The 23,062-nt window shown below is 38.8% G+C and overlaps 1 protein-coding gene across 2 annotated transcripts in view; it reads left to right on the top strand.

Moving 5' to 3' along the window:
- Nucleotides 1-17,602, top strand: part of chrna7a (cholinergic receptor, nicotinic, alpha 7a (neuronal)) — a gene marked incomplete at its 5' end in the record, with an annotated part of 31,726 nt that extends 14,124 nt beyond the window's left edge. For both annotated transcript variants that reach the window (XM_079837912.1, XM_079837911.1), the window contains 6 exons: nt 1,397-1,476; nt 5,218-5,385; nt 8,296-8,490; nt 12,954-13,040; nt 13,195-13,304; nt 16,473-17,602. In XM_079837912.1, coding sequence (XP_079694038.1) covers nt 1,397-1,476; nt 5,218-5,385; nt 8,296-8,490; nt 12,954-13,040; nt 13,195-13,304; nt 16,473-17,009 — 1,177 coding nt within the window. In that variant the 3' untranslated portion in view covers nt 17,010-17,602. The remainder of the gene's footprint in view (nt 1-1,396; nt 1,477-5,217; nt 5,386-8,295; nt 8,491-12,953; nt 13,041-13,194; nt 13,305-16,472) is intronic.
- Between the last annotated feature and the right edge of the window lie 5,460 nt (nt 17,603-23,062).

Here is a 23,062-nt window from a genome sequence, read left to right as displayed (position 1 = left end):
CGTTGGATGTTATTGAAAGTATTCTATATATTCTTTATATATTATATATAGAGATATATAATCAAATATACTGTCAAATGTCACAGTAAACAATATTGATTATACAAGCTTCAGTTTCAATGTATACTGTGTGGTTAGCTTACCTGTTTTGTCGATGAAATGTCCGAATTGCAGACGCAACAGTATTTCTGCTGAGATTTGGTTGATCTCTTTGTCCAGCTTCCATCAGTGTCAGTCCATGGTTGATAACATGGTCAATAAGTGTTGCACGGATTTCTCGAGTCAAATTTGGTCCTCGTCTTCTTTGTTCAGGTTCTATCACCTCTTCAAGTCCTTCTCTACCTCTTCCTCTACCTAGGTGTCCTCCTCTACCTCCTTCTCCTCTTCCTCTTCCTTCTTCTCCTCTTCCTCTTCCTTCTTCTCCTCTACCTATGCCTCTTCCTCTACCTCTACCTCTACCTCTACCTCCTTCATCTCCTCTTTGAGCTCCCCCTCTCATTCTCACTCTTCTTCTTCTTCTAACTCCTTCCATTTTTGTTGAAGACAGGTGAACTCACCTGCTGCCTTTTATAGCACACCTGAGTGCTGCGTTTTCAAATTAGCACATGTGAGCTTCCACACCTGGTAGATGTGTTTATCCAATTCGTTCATTAGTGTGGTAATTGGCAATCCGGTGCTTTGTAATTACAAGGAAGTAACCTAACAATCCCTATCTGTGTCTAAGGTGTGAAAATGTGTGTAGAGTTTTACAAATCACTGTGTGTAATGTTTTGCAAAAAGGGTGAAGCAGACATTGTGTGTAATGTTGTGCAAATCTGTGGAGGTGTTTTGCTCATTGGAGTAAAGTTTTGCTAATTGTGTGGAAATTTTAATTTTAGTGTGTAAACAATCGTAAAAAACTGTAAAAAGAAGATTGATTATGTGACACACGATAATGATGTGATTAGTAGTTAATCGGCAGTTCTTTATAATTTGTCATAGTTAGTTGATAGTTATTAATGAGGTTAATCTCATTCAGTAATTATTGATTACCTCATATGGAATTTGTCTTGACATTACTTACTGATTAGTTAAATATTACTTTACATATTAGTTAGTTGTAGTAGCTAAAATGTTCTAGTACTACTCATTTGTACAGCATACTTACCTTAGACAGATCATTATTCTGAAGTGTTACCTTTTATTTTTGAACATGCCTCCGTTATCTGAATAAGAACTAATTTAGACAAACACATTTACGAAATTGGAACGTGTAATTTCGCAAAGTGGTGCAAAAATATGCATTGCATTTACTTTGTATTGGACTAAACAGAAGTGTTTCTAAGTGTTCCCCTGAGATGTTCATAAATCACTGCTGTGTTCTTTTGAGTTAAAATGACTCTTGTGTTCTCCACAGTGCTGATGAAAGGTTTGATGCCACGTTTCATACTAATGTGCTGGTGAACTCCTCTGGTGCCTGCCAATACCTACCGCCAGGTACTGTTCAGATGTTTACAGTGCCATAAGTCATTTTTCCCACTTGGTCTAGAACGGTTGGACTGCTGTGGAAGCCAGAATGAAAAATAAAATGGTTACTTATGAACAAAGCCCACACTTACAGTTTAGTTATCTTTCGTCTGGAGCAAAGAAGAAAATAATAGGCTACATTTAGTCCTGGTTCACTTAACATTCACACTGACACTAAAGATACAAAACCGGTGAGTGAGGAGAAGAAAAACAGCAGTGTTTGATTTAGCTAATGCCTCTCAAAATGGATCGTGGGTTAACCTGGAAGAAAGACTTAAGTAAAATGCCTTATTGAAATTTGGTCAACTGCCCAAAATGCAAAAAATGCTTGATTATTGCTAAAAAAATTATACAATACAATGACAGCTACAAAGAAAGCCACAATCCTGCCCACAGAGCAGTTGTCTATCCTTCCTGACTGAATCCTAGAACATAAACAGGTGCGCACTGACCAATGAGAGGAGAGTTTACTCTCACGTGACTCGTATTAAAGGGGTGGTTGATTATGATTTCACTTTTTAAACTTTAGTGAGTGTGTTATGGCGCTGTTTGAGCATAAACCACATCTGCAAAGTTACGACGCTCAAAGTTCAAAGCAAAGGGAGATATTTTCTTTTAAAGAAATAGCTTTTTAAGGACTACAACAAACGGCTGGTAGGGACTACACAAACTTCCTCCTGGGTTAGTGACATCACTAACCATGAAATTTACATAAACCCCGCCCCCGTGAACACACAACAAAGGGGGTGAGATTATCATGACAGAATATGCTAATCAATGACTTGAAGATAGTTAGATCAACTAACTATTAAAAAATTCTACATGCTGTCACTTCTTCTTGAGTCTCTCATCATTGTCCGATTCCGGTTTGAACATAAAAGGCTGAACAGTTTCTGCGTGAGGTAATCGGCGCTGCTAACACAAGCTCTTGAAGCTCCGCCCCGTGAGCAGCAGCTCATTTGCATTTAAAGGCACACACAAAAACGGCACGTTTTTGCTCGCCCTCAAAAAGGGGCAAATTTAACATGCTATAAAATATGATCTGTGGTGTATTTTGAGCTAAAACTTCACATACACACTCTGAGACATCTGAGACTTATTTTACATATTGTAAAAAGGGGCAATCAACCACCCCTTTAACTAATTTAGTCCATTTAGAAATATTGCCTTGTGAAAGCAAACCGAACCAAAAAGAAATTGCAACATAACAATTTGAATCCTTGTATCGGAACAAAGCAAATGATCTACAGGTGTGAAAACGTCCTTAGATGTCTTTGGTTTGGTTCGAAATATGAACACAACAACATGGACCAGACTTTGCTTTGATTTGAACTGCACTAACAGAGAATTCATTTTAGGGCGTGTTCACACTTGGCAGGTTTGGTGCAATTGCTCGGTTAGTGTGGTTCATTTGAATAAGTGTGAACTCTGCCATCTGAACCCTGGTGCGCACCAAACAAGCGGACCGAGACGCTGAAAAGATGGGTCTCGCTCCACTTCCAAACCAACTCAGGTGCGGTTCGACTGAGATATGAACACAACACAGACCTAACACATCTAAACTAACCAAAAACAGGACGTGAAGTCACAAGATGCGACCCTAAACAGAACAGAATGCTCAAGAATACCTGTTTTTTATATCACATTCGTGATGTTGCCCATCACAGTTCGGTACAGGCGTCAGAACCGCGTCTTCTCGCAGGAGATTTGTGTGTGACGGAGGGATTCCTGACACTGTTTTGACTCCTTTACACGTTTTATAAGCTCTTCCCGAGTTCCATGTAGGATACGCACATACAGCGAGCGCATTTAGACTAGGGTGTCCAGATGTTCCCGTTTTCCGGGGACAGTCCCGGTTTTTGATGTTCTGTCCCCGACTGGAGCTGTCCCTGGAAATGTCCCCGTTTTAGGGCTCGTTCAAAACAACCCACATATACATTGCAAAAAAGCCCAACTTTACATAGCCTGCTGGTTAAAGGAGCAATCGTGTAGTGATTATTTTCCCCAAAAGTTCCGCAGTCACAGTGATTACCACACATCTGAACTATAAATATAAAAAAAACTAAACAATTAACTTACACTTGCAACAAATACATGTGCAGAATACACATACTTAACCACATGCTTAAAATAAGCCTAAAATGCTAAATAACAACACCAATTTTGTTATTTTCAAGCAAAAACATAAAAAATTTGAAGAAGTACAAAAAAAAGTTATTTATACAGTATAAACTTTACAATGAAAGTATTAAATAAATGTATTCATCATATCATTTATTTATATTGTTTTATTTTTGTGATGTGTTTTTGTTAAGTCACATAATAATATTGTTTTGAACAGCTTGTGATTTACAATGGTTATATTTACTGTTTTCATTGTTTGTTTGTTTTTTGTTTTGTTTTTGCGGGTGCGGTGAATTGTATTAAAAACAGAACAAAAATCGTAATAATTATTAATGTTAATAATAATATAGGGAGCCCACTCTAACAACGACAACAAAAAAACACCCGTTTTTAATTAATAGATAATAACAAATGAGTTTTTTTGTGATATTTTGACCACTTAAATAGGAAATGTCCCCGTTTTCCACTTCAGAAATCTGGTCACCTTAATTTAGTCTCGAACACAGCATTGTTTCGGATGTTCAGACGCAAAATATATGCCATAAAAGCCATTTTTTTGTTTTATATCTTTAGGGTCAGTGCTTCTTTACACACTTTATAAGCTCCTCACGAGTTCTCAGCTGGTCGAAGTACCATCATGTGTACACACACATACGCGTTTAGTCCAGCACACAGCATTGTTTTGGATGTTCGACAAGTTCCATCGCAAAATATACGTCATAAAAGCCGTATTTGCTGTTAAAATGACTAAGTGAACCAGGACTAAATGTAGTATTTTCTCTTGGTCCAGACCAAATGAACCAATAGAACTGAAGTGTGAACACACCCTTAATCGAACACCATAGTTTGTTTCAATCAGACCAAACCTGCCAAGAGTGAACATGAGTGAAGTATAAACTCTATAAAGTCACAATTACCTGGCGGAAACACACTCACTTAATCTTGATTGTTGTGTGAATAAAATCATGTATGACAAATAGTATATTTATGCAATGTTAGAATGCTTTGCTTTGGCAAGCGTCAGTAAAATGAAATCCAAAGTATAGTTTTGGTCTAAAGAGTTGTCTCATTGATGAACTCTTTGCTGTGAATGGAGATGTGCCTGCGCAGCATTTACTCTTCTCCTCTTGTTTCTCGCTGTGAAAGCTGAAGCAGGCTCTATCCCGAGATAAACATTAGATTCATGAGCAGATGTAGTCCTGGCAGCGAGTTTGCAGTAAATTCACTATAGTGACATTGAAGAGATTGCCTTCTCTTGAACCTCCATAAAGCTTCGTCAGAAGCCTATAGTTTTGCTTTATGGCAATGAAAGCACTGGAGCATCCATGCTAAATTACATACGCATGTCCCTTCAATTTATGCTGGTGCAGTCGTCTCATCCCTAGATGTTCATTTTCATCACAGTTATGGTTCATATAAATTGAATTTTCACATTTTAGCATGAGATGTTTATTATAGAATAATAATCCTACCATTGCGGTAATAGTAATGATGATCGATGAGAAGTATTTTTATTATGTCTTAAAGTGCTCTCAGAAAGCACTGCTGGAAGATTGTTTTATTACAAGCTGACATTCATGTTCACAGGGATATTCAAAAGCACCTGCCACATCGACGTCCGCTGGTTCCCCTTTGACCTTCAGAGGTGTGATCTGAAATTTGGCTCCTGGACGTATGGCGGATGGTCTCTGGACCTGCAGATGATCGAAGCCGACATCACAGGATACATCGCTAATGGAGAGTGGGACCTTGTGGGTAAGGTGATATACTCTAAAAATGTAATGCGTGTTGTTAAAATGTCAGAAGTTTCGCTGTACTTTATTGTTTTCATTACTTAGCCTTGCCTTGTGAAAAAGAAGTGTACTTGTTGTGCCCTTTCAAAAATTATACCTGTAGATAATATCATATTAATAATATAAAAAGCCACTTTAAAGAGAGTACACTTTCATGACTGTTTCTTTTAAAAGTGTGATTAAAAGTTTTACTTTAACCTTCCCTCGCATCCTGTAACAAATCCTTCCCACATGGGTCAAAATGAGCCAAAGCCCTAAAATTATACTCTTGTTTTGTTTTGTTTTTTTGTCCAGAAAGCTTATATCATCAATATTGTTTTTCTATTTTTAATGCCTTTTTCTGGAGATTATTTAAAAAAAAAAGACATTTAAATTACTAGATTTTATCAATAAATAATAGTATTTAAAGGTGCAGTGTGTAAATTTTATCGGCATCTAGTGGTTAGGTTGTGAATTGCATAACCCACCGCTCACCCCTCCCTTTCGAAGCACATAGTGAATACGGTGGCTGACACAGGACAAAAATGTCGTCTGAGACCAGAGAGTGACTAGAGCTCTATAAAGAACTTTATCCGTTTAAGATGGGCTCATACGAGAGGAGTTTTTAAATCCAAATTGATTATGAAATATGGTGGCTTCACTCACATAAGGAGAATCTTCACATATTTATTTTTCTCAAATCTCAAACATGCACACACTGCGCTTCACTCACTACAAGATATTATTAGGATTATCATGCCAGGACGAGCACCTCACGTGATCTCATGGGGAAGTGGATGTAAACATGAATGTAGATCATCATTATGTTTACATTTGCGAGCAGTTTTCTACACTCACCCGGTATGTTCAAAACCAAGGCGATTTCTCCTCAGCTCTTCTCTTTGTCCGTACGGATGTGTCATGTTTTCGAAGACACGTTATACAAATAGACGTTGTTGTTGCAACACTTTACACGCCGTTCCATTCCGCCATCGCCGCTGTTCAACGGACCCACACACAGCAGCTTGTTTCGGGGTCGTAATTTCAAACACGCTCTCATTCACTTGTCTCATTGGCTATCGTGAAAGAACTGACGTAATCAGTCCCGATTTGTGTGAGAGCAGATCGAGAGGTGCAAGATTCGATCTGTGAACGCCTCACATTACCAGATAATCTGTGCCGAACAAGATTTTTTCTCCGATTCTCGGGAGGGGAAAATCGGGCATAAATCGGCCTAAAACTCCTCGAGTCTGAGCCCAGCTTTAGGGCCACTGTAGAAACATGACGGCTCAAAATGGCGACTTCATTGTAAGGAGACCCGGTGTGTGTAGATAGAAACGGCTCATTCTAAGGTAATAAAAACATAACGGCACATTATGTAAGGTCTTTATACACCACTGAAAACATAGTTATGTATATTATATTGCATTTCTGTCAATAGATCCTCATAAATACTACACACGACACCTTTAAGCACACATTTTTTCAACTTAAATTCAAAATAACCCTCCAATACATGCATAACCAGTTAAAATCAGCTCAAAATATCTCACATTGGGTCAATTTTGGGTGTCTCTGCCGACCTCTTGTGGAAAAAGAATTATATAACATGATATTTCATGACTCTTGCCACTAAATGGCCTTAGCTCTGGAGCAAATGAGCTGTTCCGCTGGGTCCTAAAGTCAGTTTTTCTTCACTATGCATTCAGATACACAGGTAGACATTATAAAATATTTTTTTTTGGTAAAGTTCAATTTTTTTGAGGGTTTTCTTTGTGTACTGAAGCATTCCTCACATTCCATTCATTCCTAAGGGGGTCAAATTGACCCGCGAGAGAAGGATTTGTTACTTTTTTTTATTACAACCACATAAACTCCTCAAATCCAGTCTTTTTTCGTTCGTTTTCTTTGGTTCAAGTGCGACAAAAGTCCTGAGGTCTTGGTCCACTCCAATGAACACTCAATTTTTTAAATAAAAATTTTGCATTTGTTTCGGGTCAAAATGATCCAATTTTGTTTAAAAAAGCTTGACATTTTCTTTTGATGTGTTGACTAACATGTCTAAGTACTTGATTCTAATTTTAACTGTAGTGTGTTATTCGATATTACATTTAAAGTGAATATATTTTAAATCTATTAAACATCCGATTTATCATTGCAAATGACATCCAAGTTTCAATAGAAATTACATAAAGTTTTCTTAGGGTATGTTTAGATTTACATAGGGTACATTTATATGTTTTTTCTTTGTATTTTTCGTGAACAGACGACAACATTGTCAAAACGATCCCCCTTCACACGGATCCACGAAAAGGACTAAAACACTGTATTCTGCTGCCAGGCCAGTAGATGGCGATGTGACTTTGTAAAGAAACAATACGTGCCTATGGACTAATCATGTGGACTGAACACGTAATATGCGTATGCATTTCTTCACAAATTCACATTTTTGTATTTAACATGGGGACGATAACAGTATTGTTTTCAAAAACGTGCACTTCAAATCCCCTTTTTCAAAAGTTTGCATTTTCAGGCCCCCAAAACAATGTTGTTGTGTCCGAAAACAATACATTCAGTTCTTACTTATTTCAAAGTGCATTATTTCACTAATAAGTACTCTTTTAAAAAAAAATAGCTGAAGTTTCTTCTTTTTCACAAGCGTTATAAAGCTCAATAGTTCAACTCTGTTATAAAAAATCCCAGTAATCTTTATAGATATTTGTTTAACTATGACAGTATTGCATTTGCTATTTATGGCGATATTAAGCATTTGTGCGCTGACCTTCAACCGTGTGACAGTCAACCCAGAAACACGTGAATGCACAGTAACAGGTTTGAATGGTCATTGCACAAAACATTAATTTTATAAGGTTTCCAATTATATGTACCTCAGAGGTTCCAGGTCGAAGGAATGAGAGATTCTACGACTGCTGCAAGGAGCCATACCCAGATGTGACGTTCACGGTGGTGATGCGGAGACGGACGCTATACTACGGTCTTAATCTGCTCATTCCTTGTGTTCTCATCTCTACTCTCGCCCTGCTCGTCTTCCTGTTGCCTGCCGACTCAGGCGAGAAGATCTCTCTCGGTGAGCTAGACACTGAATGCCTCTGTCATCATTTTGAAATCTTAATGTAAGATGTGATGTTATGGGGATGCCATTTTGATGTTAACAATGTGTTAATTCAACATGTCATTTCTTCCTAAACATCCTTGCCTTAAATTTATGGCACTTTCACTCCTTGTGGGAAAGTGTTGCTTAACCATTCCAACATTCCATTAAGTCTCATTACGTTCAATTATGTTCCATCATGAGCCATTATGTTCAATTACGTTCCAGTGCGTTCCATTACTTTTTTAAATAATACAATGTAAAAATATTATATGTAAATTTCAACCCACTAAAGTGACTCGTAGGAGTGACTGTGTTACACGGCACCACTGAAATACGCATTTGGCGGATGTTAATGTCAAGCCTTGTATACTGTAGCTTGAATCTTAATTTAGTACAATACCACATTATTTTCCATCACATTATGTTCCATTACGTTCCATCAAAATCCAATATTTTCCATTATACTCAATTTATACTTCAGCATGTTCCATTGTGCCACACAACAGGTCATTATGTTCCATTGTGTTCCACAACATACCATTATAATCAATAGTGGTATATTATGTTTCGTAGTGTTCCATTACGTTCCATTGTGTTCCACAACATACCATTATAACCAATAATGTTCCACTATGTTTCATTGTGTTCTGTTACTCTCTGTTATATTATTTTTCACTGTGTTCCATTATGTTCCATTTCGTTCCACAACATACCATTATAATCAATAATGTTCCACTATGTTTCATTGTGTTCCGATACTCTTCGTTATATTATGTTTCATTGTGTTCTATTACGTTCCATTGCGCTCCACAACATATTATAATCAATAGTGTTATATTAGGTTTCATTATGTTCCATTGCGCTCCATTACGTTCCATTGTATTCTATAACAAACCATTACAACTAACAATGTTCCATTATGTTTCAATATGTTTCATATGGTTTTATTTTCCTCCTTACTGTTCTTAGAACCGTTCGCCCAACTATGTTTGACAATGCTCCATTGCGTTCCACAACATACCATTATAATCAATAATGTTCCACTATGTTTCATTGTATTCCATTACTCTCCATTATATTAGGTTTCATTGTGTTCCATTGCATTTGATTATGTTCCATATGGTTTGAATTTCCTCCTTACTGTTTTAGAACCGTTCGCCCAACTATGTTTAACTATGCTCCATTGCGTTCAACAACATACCATTATAATCAATAATGTTCCACTATTTTTCATTGTGTTCCATTACTCTCCATTATGTTCCATTGTGTTCCACAACATACCATTATAATCAATAGTGTTATATTATGTTTCATTGTGTTCCATTACGCTCATTGCATTCCACAACATACCATAATAATCAATAGTGTTCCATTATGCTTCATTACGTTCCATTGAGTTCCACAACATACCATTATAATCAATAGTGTTATATTATGTTTCATTGTGTTCCATTACGCTCATTGCATTCCACAACATACCATAATAATCAATAGTGTTCCATTATGCTTCATTACGTTCCATTGAGTTCCACAACATACCATTATAATCAATAGTGTTATATTATGTTTCATTGTGTTCCATTACTCTCCGTTATATTATGTTTCATTGTGTTCCATTACTCTCTGTTATATTATGTTTCATTGCTCTGTTATATTATGTTTCATTGTGTTCCATTACTCTCTGTTATATTATGTTTCATTGTGTTCCATTATGTTCCATTGCGCTTCACAACATACCATTATAATCAATAGTATTATATTTCATTGTGTTCCATTACACTCCATTACGTTACTTTGTGTTCCACAACATACCATTATAATCAATAATGTTCCACTATATTTCATTGTGTTCCATTACTCTCCATTATGTTCAATTGCTTTCCACAACATACCATTATAATCAATAGTGTTATATTATGTTTCATTGTGTTCCATTACACTCCATTATGTTACATTGTGTTCCACAACATACCATTTTAATCAATAATGTTCCACTATTTTTCATTGTGTTCCATTACTCTCCATTACGTTCCACAACATACCATTATAATCAATAGTGTTATATTATGTTTTGCTGTGTACCAGTGCGTTCCATTGTGTTCTATAACAAACCATTACATCCAACAATGTTCCATTGTGTTTCATTATGTTTCATCACGCTCTATTATGTCCCATTACACTCGATTATGTTCCATTACGTTCCATATGTTTTGAATTTCCTCCTTACTGTTCTTAGAACCGTTCGCCCCAATGGTGGAAAAGCGGGTTTTGAAATAAATGATACACTTCCCCTTTAAAAGGTTTTATTAAGGGTGACTCACTCTTGTACGGCTGCAAACGGAAGTGCATAAATGTCACATTTGCCATTTTAAAAATCATTAACTTTATTTCTCACATTGGCGAACCTATCCTTCCTTTTTTGCTGACTTTGCTGAAATATCCACATTTAAACCAACATCATAAGAAATTCACTTGCACAGAAATGGCACAGGCACACAATTTATACCGATGTCCCTGTAAGCTACTGTAAGTGGCGTGTAGTGAGATTGATGGCTCGCCAAAGACGGCTTCAGTGATTAATGCAGTTGGAGAGCTCTGAAGGCCGAATGCCTCTATTTATCTGGCCTGCTGGATTTATTTTACAGGATGCTGCCTCAGTGAGTGAGGAGGAGACTGAACCTGAAATCACAGGAGAACACAATTTATTTTTTCATTTTGTCATCCCTAAATGGTATTAGTGTGATGAAGCTGACAACATTACTTTCCACCGAGTGAGTCATTGGCCGTTGCTCTGTGAGTTCCTCAAGATCAATACTTTAAATACCAGCAATTATCCGACTGTGAATGATACAGTACATGTAAGTTTCATCTTATATAGCTCTGCTTATTTAATCTTATCTAGTTAGGGCACTAAATTAAGATTCAAGACCAGGCTTTTTTGCATTCTCTTGGATCATCTTCACAGTAGCTACTGTATGCAGGGCTTGACATTAACACCGGCCAAATGCATGTGTGTATTTCAGCAGTGGCGTGTAACACAGTCACTCCTACTAGCCACTTTGATGGGTGGAAATGTATATATAATATATACATTTTTTAATTAAAACGGCATCTGAAATAATAAAATAAGTGCAATGTAGTGTTGTCAAAAATATGATTTTCCGATACAGATACTGAAATATTGTAAAACTTCCAATACTTATTTTTTCCTCAGAATAGACACACAATACCAGCGTCTCTTTCTCTCTCCCTCTCTCCGACAGCGAGTGACACACAAACCCACCTCCACTCAGTCACTCGTTTCATTTGCTCTGGATGAATATTGTTGCTGTTATAGTGCTTGAATTTTGCCTTGGGATTGGGCATTTTGCACATAATTTTACTCATTCCCGCAGATTTTGCGCTCACACCCAAAGTGCACACATAAAGCCGCCTCTCAGCACTAAATTTAGTTCTTTTTTGCTGCTTATTGTGCTTAAACGGTCAAATACACACAAAAAAAAGGTCAAAATGCCGGTCTTGGCAAGTATTGACTTAAACAATCAGTTCTGTTTTAAGTGAATGTAAACAGTTGAGAAAGAAAAGGCATGTGTATCAGTGTAATGGATCCATGCGTCAGCTCTTAAAGTGACAGCAGCCTAATAAACCTGCTGCCAAATTATGAGATGATATTAAATGTCTGTATGGTATTTTTAAGCATGGTATCAGTCAAAATTGTGGTCAGTGAAAATGCTGAATGGCTGGTAACTTTGGAAAAGCACTAGCCACTGTGGCTGGTGAGCAAAAAAGTTGATGTCAAGTCCTAATTGAATATTTCTCATAGTGGGCCTTTTTTTTTTTTCTTTACAGTTACTGTATAGACAAATCTTAGAGAGATATAATTATACTAATGTAGTGTACACTAGCTGTTTGAAACTCATATTATTTACATACATACTGTATATCTAGTTCAGTTAAACTCTAGAAAAGAAATTTACATGCAATCTGAAAGCAATTGCATAATTACTACATGCCACAAACTGATTGGCCTCTGCTAATTCTTCAGCCAATGAGATTGCTTGCTCATCATTTGAATATAGTGTTGTTCTATAAGCACTATCAGACCTCTTGAGACCCTCCACCTCCCCAGCTCCACCTGCCTAGTTCTACTACAGGATTTACATATGCCTACTCGTGCAGCAGCGGCATTTCTTACATGTTCACAGCAGTGTGTCCATTCATGTCCATACTTGTCCATATGTGTAGCATATTTAGTCTGTCCAGACCAAATACATTAACATTGTCTTATCTAATTACATGCTAAAACTATACAGAGAGTCATGATTAAAATAGCTCTTGTGAAGTTTCCTCTTTATCTGTCATCAGTGTTGTGATTTCATATGAAAATGGCCACCGTATTGGAGGGAGTAACATGTGTGTATTTTTTTTATTGTCAGGGATCACAGTCCTGCTCTCGTTGACCGTTTTCATGCTTCTGGTAGCAGAGATAATGCCGGCGACATCAGACTCTGTACCCTTAATAGGTAAGTCCAAATTGTAATGATGATCTTTGATCAAATCGTTTTTGTTAAGTGTACTTCGAGTACACTTTAATGACTATAATGTTTCTTAGTGCACTTTGTAATAATAATGTCTAATTATAGTTTTTTAATGTAATTCTCTTTATCCTGTGATTAGCTCAGTATTTCGCCACCACCATGGTTATTGTTGGACTGTCTGTGATCGCCACAGTCTGGGTTTTACAATACCACTACCATGATCCTGATGGAGGAAAAATGCCAAAATGGGTGAGGCTCTCATTCTTGCTTTTATTTCTGCTTACCATATAAACCCACCTGGTTGAGTTTAGTAGTAGGCTATTATGGTTACTTTCATGTTTGTGTTTGGAAAACAGTATTATTTACAGGGTTCGTAAACATTTTTCCCAATCATTTCTCATGACCTTTGAGGCAAGTATTCCATGATCTAATGTTCCATGAAAGTCTATGTATACATGTAAACTAAGAATTAATTACAATTATCTCACCTAAATCCTAAATGTTTGCTCTATGTATTTGTGTTTTATAATGGGCAATATGCAATAGCTTTTAGACAGCACAAGGAAGCTTGATTTCAAATTTTAAATACATACAATAGAATACAGATAGAAATTAAAGTTATTTTAAGTAGGTCTAACTGCAGTATTCAGGTACAGAAATACTACAGAAATTGAATAAAGTAATCAAATGAAAAATAACACTGGATAGTCTTCACTGTAAATTAATAATCGTAAATTCACTGTAAGTTAAAATCATTATTTCTTAAAGTTATAAAAGTTATTCAGTCAAGAGCAGTGAGTGATTTTCAATTTGTCTTTTGATGTTTGATTAACATTAATGACACAAACGGCAGCAGGTTTATTAGGCTGCTGTCACTTTAAGAGTGAATGCACGGACCCAATATACTGATACACACGTTTACTCGCTTAACCGTTTGTGATCACTTAAGACATAAACAACTGTGTTTACGAGGAAACTCGCAAAGGCGGGCATTTTATGTATATTTGCCCATTTAAGTGCAATAAGCCACAAAAAATAACTCAATTTTGTACTCGTGAGCTGTTTGCAAGGCGGCTTTATGTGCGCGCTTTGGATGTGACTACGCACAGAAAACCATCTCTCAATTGAATGGTTTAAAATCTCTTGAATGTTTAAATTGGCTTGCGTTTACACGGCAAGTCTTAATGCCAGGGGCGATTCTAGGATTTTCATTTTAGGGGGGCTAAGCCCCCAGTGAGGGTATGAAAAAAAAAATTGGTAAGACTTTAGTTTAGGGTCCAATTCTCACTATTAACTAGTAGCTTATTAGTATGCATATTAGGATATTGACTGTTTATTATAGTTTCGGGGCATGGCCCCTCGAGAAAATTTACATTTCTATGATTTACATATGTGCTTTTTAAGATGTTCTGAACACCAAAAAATTAGATAACAATAGCTTGAAAAACATGTCAGTGGGCAGATATGACTGATAAAGTTTTTCCATTTTTGTCAGTGAAGAAAGTAAACACATGTTTAACTGATATTTATATGTTTTATGAATCATTTTCGAAGGCTAACACGAAAGCCAGGTAACTCAATTTATTAAAATGAATTCACAATATGCACACATTCATTACTAATCTTATGCCCAATACAAGCTGAACTTTTTTATTTACTGAGAGCTACAAATGTTATTATTAAATTACAATATGCACACATTCATTACTATTAATCTTATGCCTAATCTGAAGAAAATGGCTTTGTTAATATTTCTTGTTTGTTAATTATATTATAAATGAAATTACATAGGCCTATTTCAAAGCAAAATGGCGAAATTAGACAAAAGTTTATTCATTTGGCTGAATATTTTTGTACATTTCTGACTTAAAGAAGCAGCCGTCAAATATGAAACGTTTAGTTTAGCTTCATATCTCACACTTGACGTCGAGTCCTGCTGCTAAAATTTGTGCTCAGCCTCAGCAGCTTCTCTGAACATAAAGCCTGCATACTCTGATTTGATGGGTTTTCTCAAATATTTTGACATTGACGAGCGATGAGAGACCAATGAGGCTCAGATCAACACACACACCTCTGCTTCTGACGTGCGCTCTGTTCACCGTCACAGCGGATTGAAGAACACGCCGATTAATGCAAATTAAAAGACGGGACGAAGCCGAAGCCTCCCACCAGTTTCATATGTTTGAAAGGTTAATCACACATGAAGCCCCCCTAAAAAGGCCCTAGTGACGCCCATGCTTAATGCACAGATCCGATCAGTGTTTTATTTTTACTCACCTCCTCTCCATCCCTCGCTCATAGCAGACTGACGGTTGGAGTGGTTAAGGATATTCAACCCAAGCAGTCAAACTGACATCATCAGAAAAGGAACGCCATTCCAGAGCGGAAGCCAATTTTCTGATTTTGATTAAAGATTTTTTTCTGTGTATCAACTTGCACAGATTAATTGTTCACCACAATATTAGTAATGTGTGCTAGCAAAGTAAATAGGGTCCATTTTGATTTCATGACGACGTTACAGTTTTCTCAGTCGCTTTGGTACATTTCTCGAATCATCCTCTACATTTGCAAAACAGCAAGTCCATTTCTCAAAACAATTCGTACAAATAGCAAAACACCATGGATTACCTGCAAAAGCCAGTCTCTTGCTCAAAATCCTTAGTTCATCTCTCAAAAGTAAATATCTGTGCCAATGAACATGTTAGTGCCATCAGAATGACAAGTCCTTGTGTCATTGTGTATGAATAACACCGTCAAATTGCTTAGTCATATTGTCAATATAACTGTACTCTGGAGGGATGTTCTGATGTAAATATGGCTAAAATTTTGATGACAATTATTGTAAATTGTAGGTTACACCTCAGTGTATGTGGGAGTTTGAATGCAAGAGACTGGACAAGATTCACATTTACGCTTTTACTGTTTGTACTGTAATTTGTTGACAGACCATGTCATTGCGATACAGAAAGGAAAAGACAGCACTGCATAGCACAAAGAAAAAAAACCTGAAAAACAAAAGTAGAAATGTGAACGTCTAATGGAAATGTATAGAAATATGCTTGACATTTTATGACAACTTGTTCAACCATTTTGCATGTAAAGACTTCTGCTATGAACTAATGTCTAAATGTTGTGGGGGGTGAGACTATTCAACAGAGACCCATTATAATACATTCTGATCAACATGACATAAGCAACTGATAATGTAGGAAACAGCAGAGAATTGGACATAATCATTTGCATGGATGTACACAAGCATTTGCAACTTGTTCAAAGAAATGAGAAACTGCTTTTTTGATGTGCAAAAGTGACACAGTGATGTGAAGATTGAACAGGTAGCTTTGAGAATTTCAATTCTGATCTGAGAAATGTACCAAAGCGACTGAGAAAAACTGTAATAGTCATTTCCCCCATTAGACCCGTGTGGTGCTGTTGAACTGGTGCGCGTGGTTCCTGCGGATGAAGAGACCCGGCGAGGACAGAGTTCGCTCGGCTTGTCACAATAAGCAGCCGCGCAGCAGCTTCTCCAGCGTGGATCTGAACATCAGCACTGGAGCCGCGCAGTCCGCCAATGGAAACCTGCTGTACATCGGCTTCCGTGGGATGGACACCATTCACTACGCCACCTCACCCGATTCAGGGGTGATCTGCAGCCGGCTGGTCGCCGCAGGAGAGGAGGACGTGCTGCTCCCCGGGGCTCAGGCGTCTTCCGTTAGCAGCGGCCCTGGCGAAACTGACCTCTCCAAAATCTTGGATGAGGTTCGGTACATTGCCAAACGCTTCCGCGACCAAGACGAGGAAGAGACTTTGTGTAATGAGTGGAAGTTTGCAGCGTCTGTCATTGACCGTCTTTGTCTCATGGCCTTTTCTCTGTTCACCATCCTCTGCACCATTGGTATCTTAATGTCTGCCCCCAACTTCGTAGAGGCCATTTCTAAAGATTTCTTCACCTGAGGCCTGGGCGCTATTCTAGTTATTTTTACTTCTCAGAGCCTCTTAAGTGTAACAAATATATGTATTTTATAGATTAACTCTCTAAAGTTTGACACAAAGGAAATAGTTCACCTATCAATGAAAGTTGACTGGTTGTATTTGTGTGGTAAAGAGCGGCGTGAACATTCTGCTCAACATCTCCTTTTGTGTTTCACGCAACAAAGAAAACGACAAATGATTCATGAAGATATGAACCAAGACTGGACTCAACGTATGTTTTTAAGTGTTTGTGTAGTAATAAATGTGATGTATCAATTTAGTGTGGACCAGAGATAAGACTTTAGCCTTATATACACTTTCTGTTTTTTCATAAGTTTAATTTGCTCCACAACAGGAACATGCATCTATGAATTTCTGTCTTGTATTTACCATCATGCTTTCGTCTATAGTAATCCCTGCTGGTGTTTATCGTCATGCTCATGTCTTTATTCCAGTATGTAATTGCTGGTGAATCAGTCAGTGTATGTGATGATATGAAGGTGGAGATTTCGACCTATTTTTTCTTTCAAAATACTGTACAGCATAATGACAAATAAACATATTTTTGTAGGTTGAATCTGATTTGTCAGACTTATTAAATGTTTAAACCAGACAAAAAGTTTACTAAAAATCAGGATTCAGTAACCGTTAATTGTGTCACATATTATTTCAAATTATAATACAGATTGTTCCAATCCTTAATTCTGATCAGTCAATACATTTATACAAAAAAATGCAATAGTCTACAGCACACACAGAATGACGTTTGTTTCCATGTCAGGAACTATATCTTCTAATAGAAGGATGGCACTTAATCAATTTACGCGCCACTTAATAAAAGGACATTTGACAGAATCAGTAAGACACTTCGTCGTTCCTAACAAAGCCTTAAATAGGCCTCTGTATCGGTATTGGCCGATATATGTTCATTTTTAATGTTATGGTTAGTGGCCCAATGAACGTTAATGGTGAGACTTTTGTTTTTGTAGTCAGGCTCTCAAAAATTATATAAAAATTTGAAATTAAATTTATCAGCCAATATATTGGTTATTGGCTTTCATATATAAAGAATTAACGGTATCAAAATGTTCATATCGGTGCATCCCCAATTTTAATTTATTCATTTGACAGTGTTGAAGAAATTCCCTTACACACCTGATTTAAGTTCATCCAGGCGTCCCCAACGATATTATCCTCGGGTGACTTCCACTCTGATTGCGTCAGTAACCCTTGATGCCTATAGTTACTCTGACCACATTGGAAAACCCAGATGACTAGAAATACTAGTATTCTGACTGCATAAAATGTCTAAGAATTATAGCTCTCTATTAGCTCTCTATACTTAAGGACTCTATTGGTAACCCTGGAGGCCTAATGCTGCCTTCACGTGCTATCGGAATGATCGTAAATACGAGTTTCCTAGGTAAAAATTGCACATGAACGCCCTCTGATGTCGTGTTTACCACTGGGAAGTTCGGAAATAATTTTGATACCCCAATTCCCGAGATGGGCGTGCCATAAGTTTTAAACATGGTTGCGGGGAGAACTACTGCTGTGGCAGGTGTGGTTGTATTGTTTTTTTTTTTCCAAAACAGCTAGGTCGTCTTGTCTTGACATTACCATGCAAGAGTAATCATATGAAGCGTATTGTATGTTTGGTACAAAGCGAAAATAGCCTGCATTTGACTGAAATTACAGAATCAGCAGAAAGCGGACTATCTGGAATGTTTATATGGTTGTCGGTGCATTCAAGATTCAAGATTCAAGAGTTTTATTTGTCACATACACAGTTATATACACAATATACAACTGGCAGTGAAATGTAAACAGGTCCGCTCCATGGACAGTGCAAATAACAGTTACAAGAAATTAAATGGAAATAGAATAAAATTAGAATAAAAAGTATTAACATAAGTAGAATTATAAATAAATCAAGTAAAAGATAAAAATAGGAAATAAGATAAAAATAAAAATATAAAAAATATGTGGATATGATAAGTGAGATAAACTGTAGACTTAAAAATAAGTGGTTAACATAAATTATATAATATGTATATATAAAGAAGTATAATGTGCAAGGTTTATTACAGGTTGTTACGCAGTAACAATAGGGACGTAAAGTGCAGTGCAATTGCAGTATGTGGATGTTAATGTTAAAAGACTGTATGTTTATGTGTGTGCGGGGGTGAAGTGAGTCACGTGACTGAGTTCAGGAGTCTGATGGCCTGGGGGAAGAAACTCCTCCTGAGTCTTTCAGTCTTTGCCATCAGGCTACGGAAGCGCTTACCAGATGGCAGCAGGGTGAAGTGAGAGTTTGCAGGGTGATTAATGTCTCTGATGATTTTAGTAGCTCTACCTCTGCAGCGTTTGGTGTAGATGTCCTGCAGAGACGGGAGAGCTGAGCCTGAGATGCGCTCGGATAAGCGCACCACTCTTTGCAGGGCTTTGCAGTCGTGACTGGTGCTGTTCCCGTACCACGCTGTGATGCACTGAGTCAGGACACTTTCTATCGCCCCTCGATAGAAAGTTTTCAGGATGGCTGGTGAAACCCTGAATTTCCTCAGCTGGCGCAGGTGGTACAGTCTTTGCCTGGCTTTTTTCACCTGTGTCTGGATGTGTGTAGTCCAGGTCAGATCCTCGGAGATGTTCACACCCAGGTATTTGAAGCTGCTCACTCTCTCTACCGGTGTCCCGCTGATCATGAGAGGGGAGTATGACCGATGCTGTCTCTTCCTGAAGTCCACAATCAGTTCTTTGGTCTTGTTAACATTCAGAGAGAGACAGTTGTCCTGGCACCATGATGTCAGTTGCTCCACTTCGTCCAAGTATGCCGTCTCATTGTTGTTGGAGATGAGACCCAGGACAACAGTATCATCAGCAAACTTGATGATCGAGGTGGAGCTGTGTGTGGACAAACAGTCATGGGTGTAGAGAGAGTAGAGCAGGGGACTCAGCACACAGCCCTGTGGAGCTCCAACACTCAGGGTGATGGAGGTGGAGGTGAACTGGCCTACTCTCACCGCCTGGGGTCTGCCAGTGAGGAAATCTTCAATCCAGAGGCAGAGAGAAGAATTCAGGCCTAGATCCAGGAGTTTGTGTGTTAGCTTAATGGGAACTATGGTGTTAAAGGCTGAGCTATAGTCAATAAATAGCAGCCTGACATAGTTCCCACTTTTGCTGTCGATGTGAGTGAGGCAGGAGTGAAGGACGTGAGAAATGGCATCTTCAGTCGATCTATTGGGACGATAGGCAAACTGAAGAGGGTCCAAAGTGTCAGGAATGGAGGAGCAAATGTTGTTTTTAATGAGTCTCTCAAAGACCTTCATGACTAAAGATGTGAGAGCCACTGGACGATAGTCATTTAGGCAAGAGGGTTTACTGATCTTAGGTACAGGGATGATGGAGGATCGTTTGAAGGAGGTGGGGACAACAGATGTAGCAAGGGACTCGTTGAATATGGATGTAAAGAGCCCTGCGAGCTGATCAGCACAGGACCGCAGAACACGACCTGAAATACCATCCGGCCCAGCAGCTTTCCTGACATCCACACGTTTGAGTGTCCTCCGAACCTCGTCCTCCGAGACAGAGATCACGTGACCGTTGCTGCTCTGAGGGACTCTCTCTGACGCGTCACTCGCCGGAGTCGCGCTGCCGCGATTACCATCAAAGCGAGCGTAGAAAGAGTTTAACTCGTTCACCAGCAACGGATCAGCTCTCACCTCTGCAGAGGATTTAGTTCCAAAAGCACAGATGGTTCTCAGTCCCTGCCACATCCGCCGGGGGTCGTTGAGTTGGAAATGAGATTCCACTCGGTCTTTATAGCGGAGTTTTGCGGCTTTAACGGCGCGCCGGAGGGCGTAACAAGAAGCTTTGTACTCCCTCATATCCCCCGTTTGGAGACCGGCATTGTAAGCGGTGGTGCGCGAGTTTACTGCAGTGCGAATTGAACTGTCCACCCACGGTTTCTGATTAGGGAAGGACGTTATAGTTATTGTTTGTGTGGCTTGCTCTGTCAGTGTGTTAATAAAGCAGAGCGCCACTTCTGTGAACTCGCTGACGTCCTCAGAACTCGCGCGGAACATGTCCCAGTCGACGTCATCAAGAGCTGCCTGTAGCGTGATCTCTGAATGGGATGACCAGCGTTTGACTTCCCTCCTCACCGGGGGCTCTTGAACGAGCCTTTGTTTATATTCCGGTGTGAGGAAAATGGCGGCATGGTCCGATTTGCCAAAAGCTGGCTGTGAACGAGCTTTGTAGGCGTTCTTAAACGGAGAGTAGCAATGATCCAGTGTGTTTGCTCCTCGTGTGGGACAGGAGACATGCTGGTGAAAGTTTGGCAATACTTTCTTTAGGTTTGCTTTGTTAAAATCACCCGCGACGATGAAAGCAGCGTCGGGGTGTTTGTTTATGAAGCCGCTGGTCACATCATGGAGGGCAGATAAAGCCAGCCCCGTGTCTGCTTGTGGTGGAATATAAACGGCAGTAGCGATGACCGAGGAAAACTCCCTCGGCAGGTAGAAAGGCCGGCACATGAGAGTTAAATGTTCCAAGTGAGGCGAGCAGGATCGCGAAAGAATGGAGATGTTCCTAGGATCGCACCATTTCTTGTTTATCATGAAACACACTCCACCGCCTTTAGATTTCCCGGCCTCGGCTGTTCTGTCCATCCGAAAAACAGAGAAGTTCTCGGACGGCGTCACGGCTGTATCCGGGACCGCTGGCGTGAGCCATGTTTCGGACAGACAATAGATGTTGCAGTCTCTCATGTCCCGTTGAAAACTTATCCTGGCTCTAAGATCGTCCATCTTATTCTCCAAGGATTGGACATTTGCGAGCAAAATGCTCGGGAGAGGAGGACTGAATGCTCTTTTTCTCAGTCTGTTGCGGATCCCAGCGCGTTTCCCGCGGTGTTTTTTGAATCTTCGCCGTCGACTCGAGTGGCCATTGTTCAACTCGGCGTCCCGGCGAATCTCAGATGGAAGATTGGAGAAAGTGTCCTGAAACAGGTCAGTGTAGCGGTAACCAATTTCCAGAAGTGTTTTGCTGTCGTAACAGATCAAAGCAGATGATCCGTTGGAAAAAATAGAGAGTAAAAGAGAGTAGAATAATAAATAAAAGCAAAGTCTTAGCGGAGCGACCTGAACGGCGACCGAGCACGGCGGCGCCATCTTAACACCTTGATGGGACACTACATAGGCCTATATGATGTTGGTTTTTAATAAGATTTTTCCCAATAAATAGGCAAGAATAACCTGGTGTCCACCATGATTCCTGTTCACTCCGACAAAAAAGCACTTGAATGCAACAAGCTCGTAATCACGACTTCTAAAGTGGGAATTAGGAAATTTCCGATAGCACGTGAAGGCAGCATAAGAGCCCCAGTCGGATGACGTCTCGCCCCCTATGAACACCATCACTTGGGATTAACCAGACAGACTCCAGACAATGCCTTTGAATATGCTTTAAAGGGGTCATATAATGCCATTTTTGTACAAGTTAATATGATTCTTTAGTGTCTAAATTAAAAGTTTGCAATATACTTTAATTAAAAATTCTCATTAGTATTGTAAGAAAACACTCATTTTACCTGGTCAAAAACAGCTCTGTTTTCAGCAAGCCATTTCAGTGCATGTAACTTTAAATGATAATGAGCTTTGCTCACCCCGCCCCTCTGTTATGTGGCGCGTTTTGACACAACACACGTGGAGTGTTGCCTTGACAACAGTTGAGGGTATGTTTTGGAGAAATGGCGACGGGAGTCTCTGAGGACACAATTTGAACCAGAGTCGACCTGGAACAAGATGACGGCCCCAACGAAGTTCGACAAAAAGGTTTCTGACGTTTCTAACGTTTCTGAATGGTTGGTTAACATAATGTCACTTTGATCTATCTTTGTACTGGCAGGGTAGCATTAGCGTAGTGAGATACGAATGCTATGTGTTTACTGATGAATACGTTAGTTCATTGTTACCACATTAACTCTATAACCAGCGTACACAGTTTGTAATAACCATAACGCGTTGTTCATTATAAAC

Source organism: Gobio gobio (assembly GCF_949357685.1).
Source record: "Gobio gobio genome assembly, chromosome: 2".
NCBI lineage: Eukaryota > Metazoa > Chordata > Actinopteri > Cypriniformes > Gobionidae > Gobio > Gobio gobio.
This window is presented reverse-complemented; position numbering and strand designations above follow the sequence as displayed.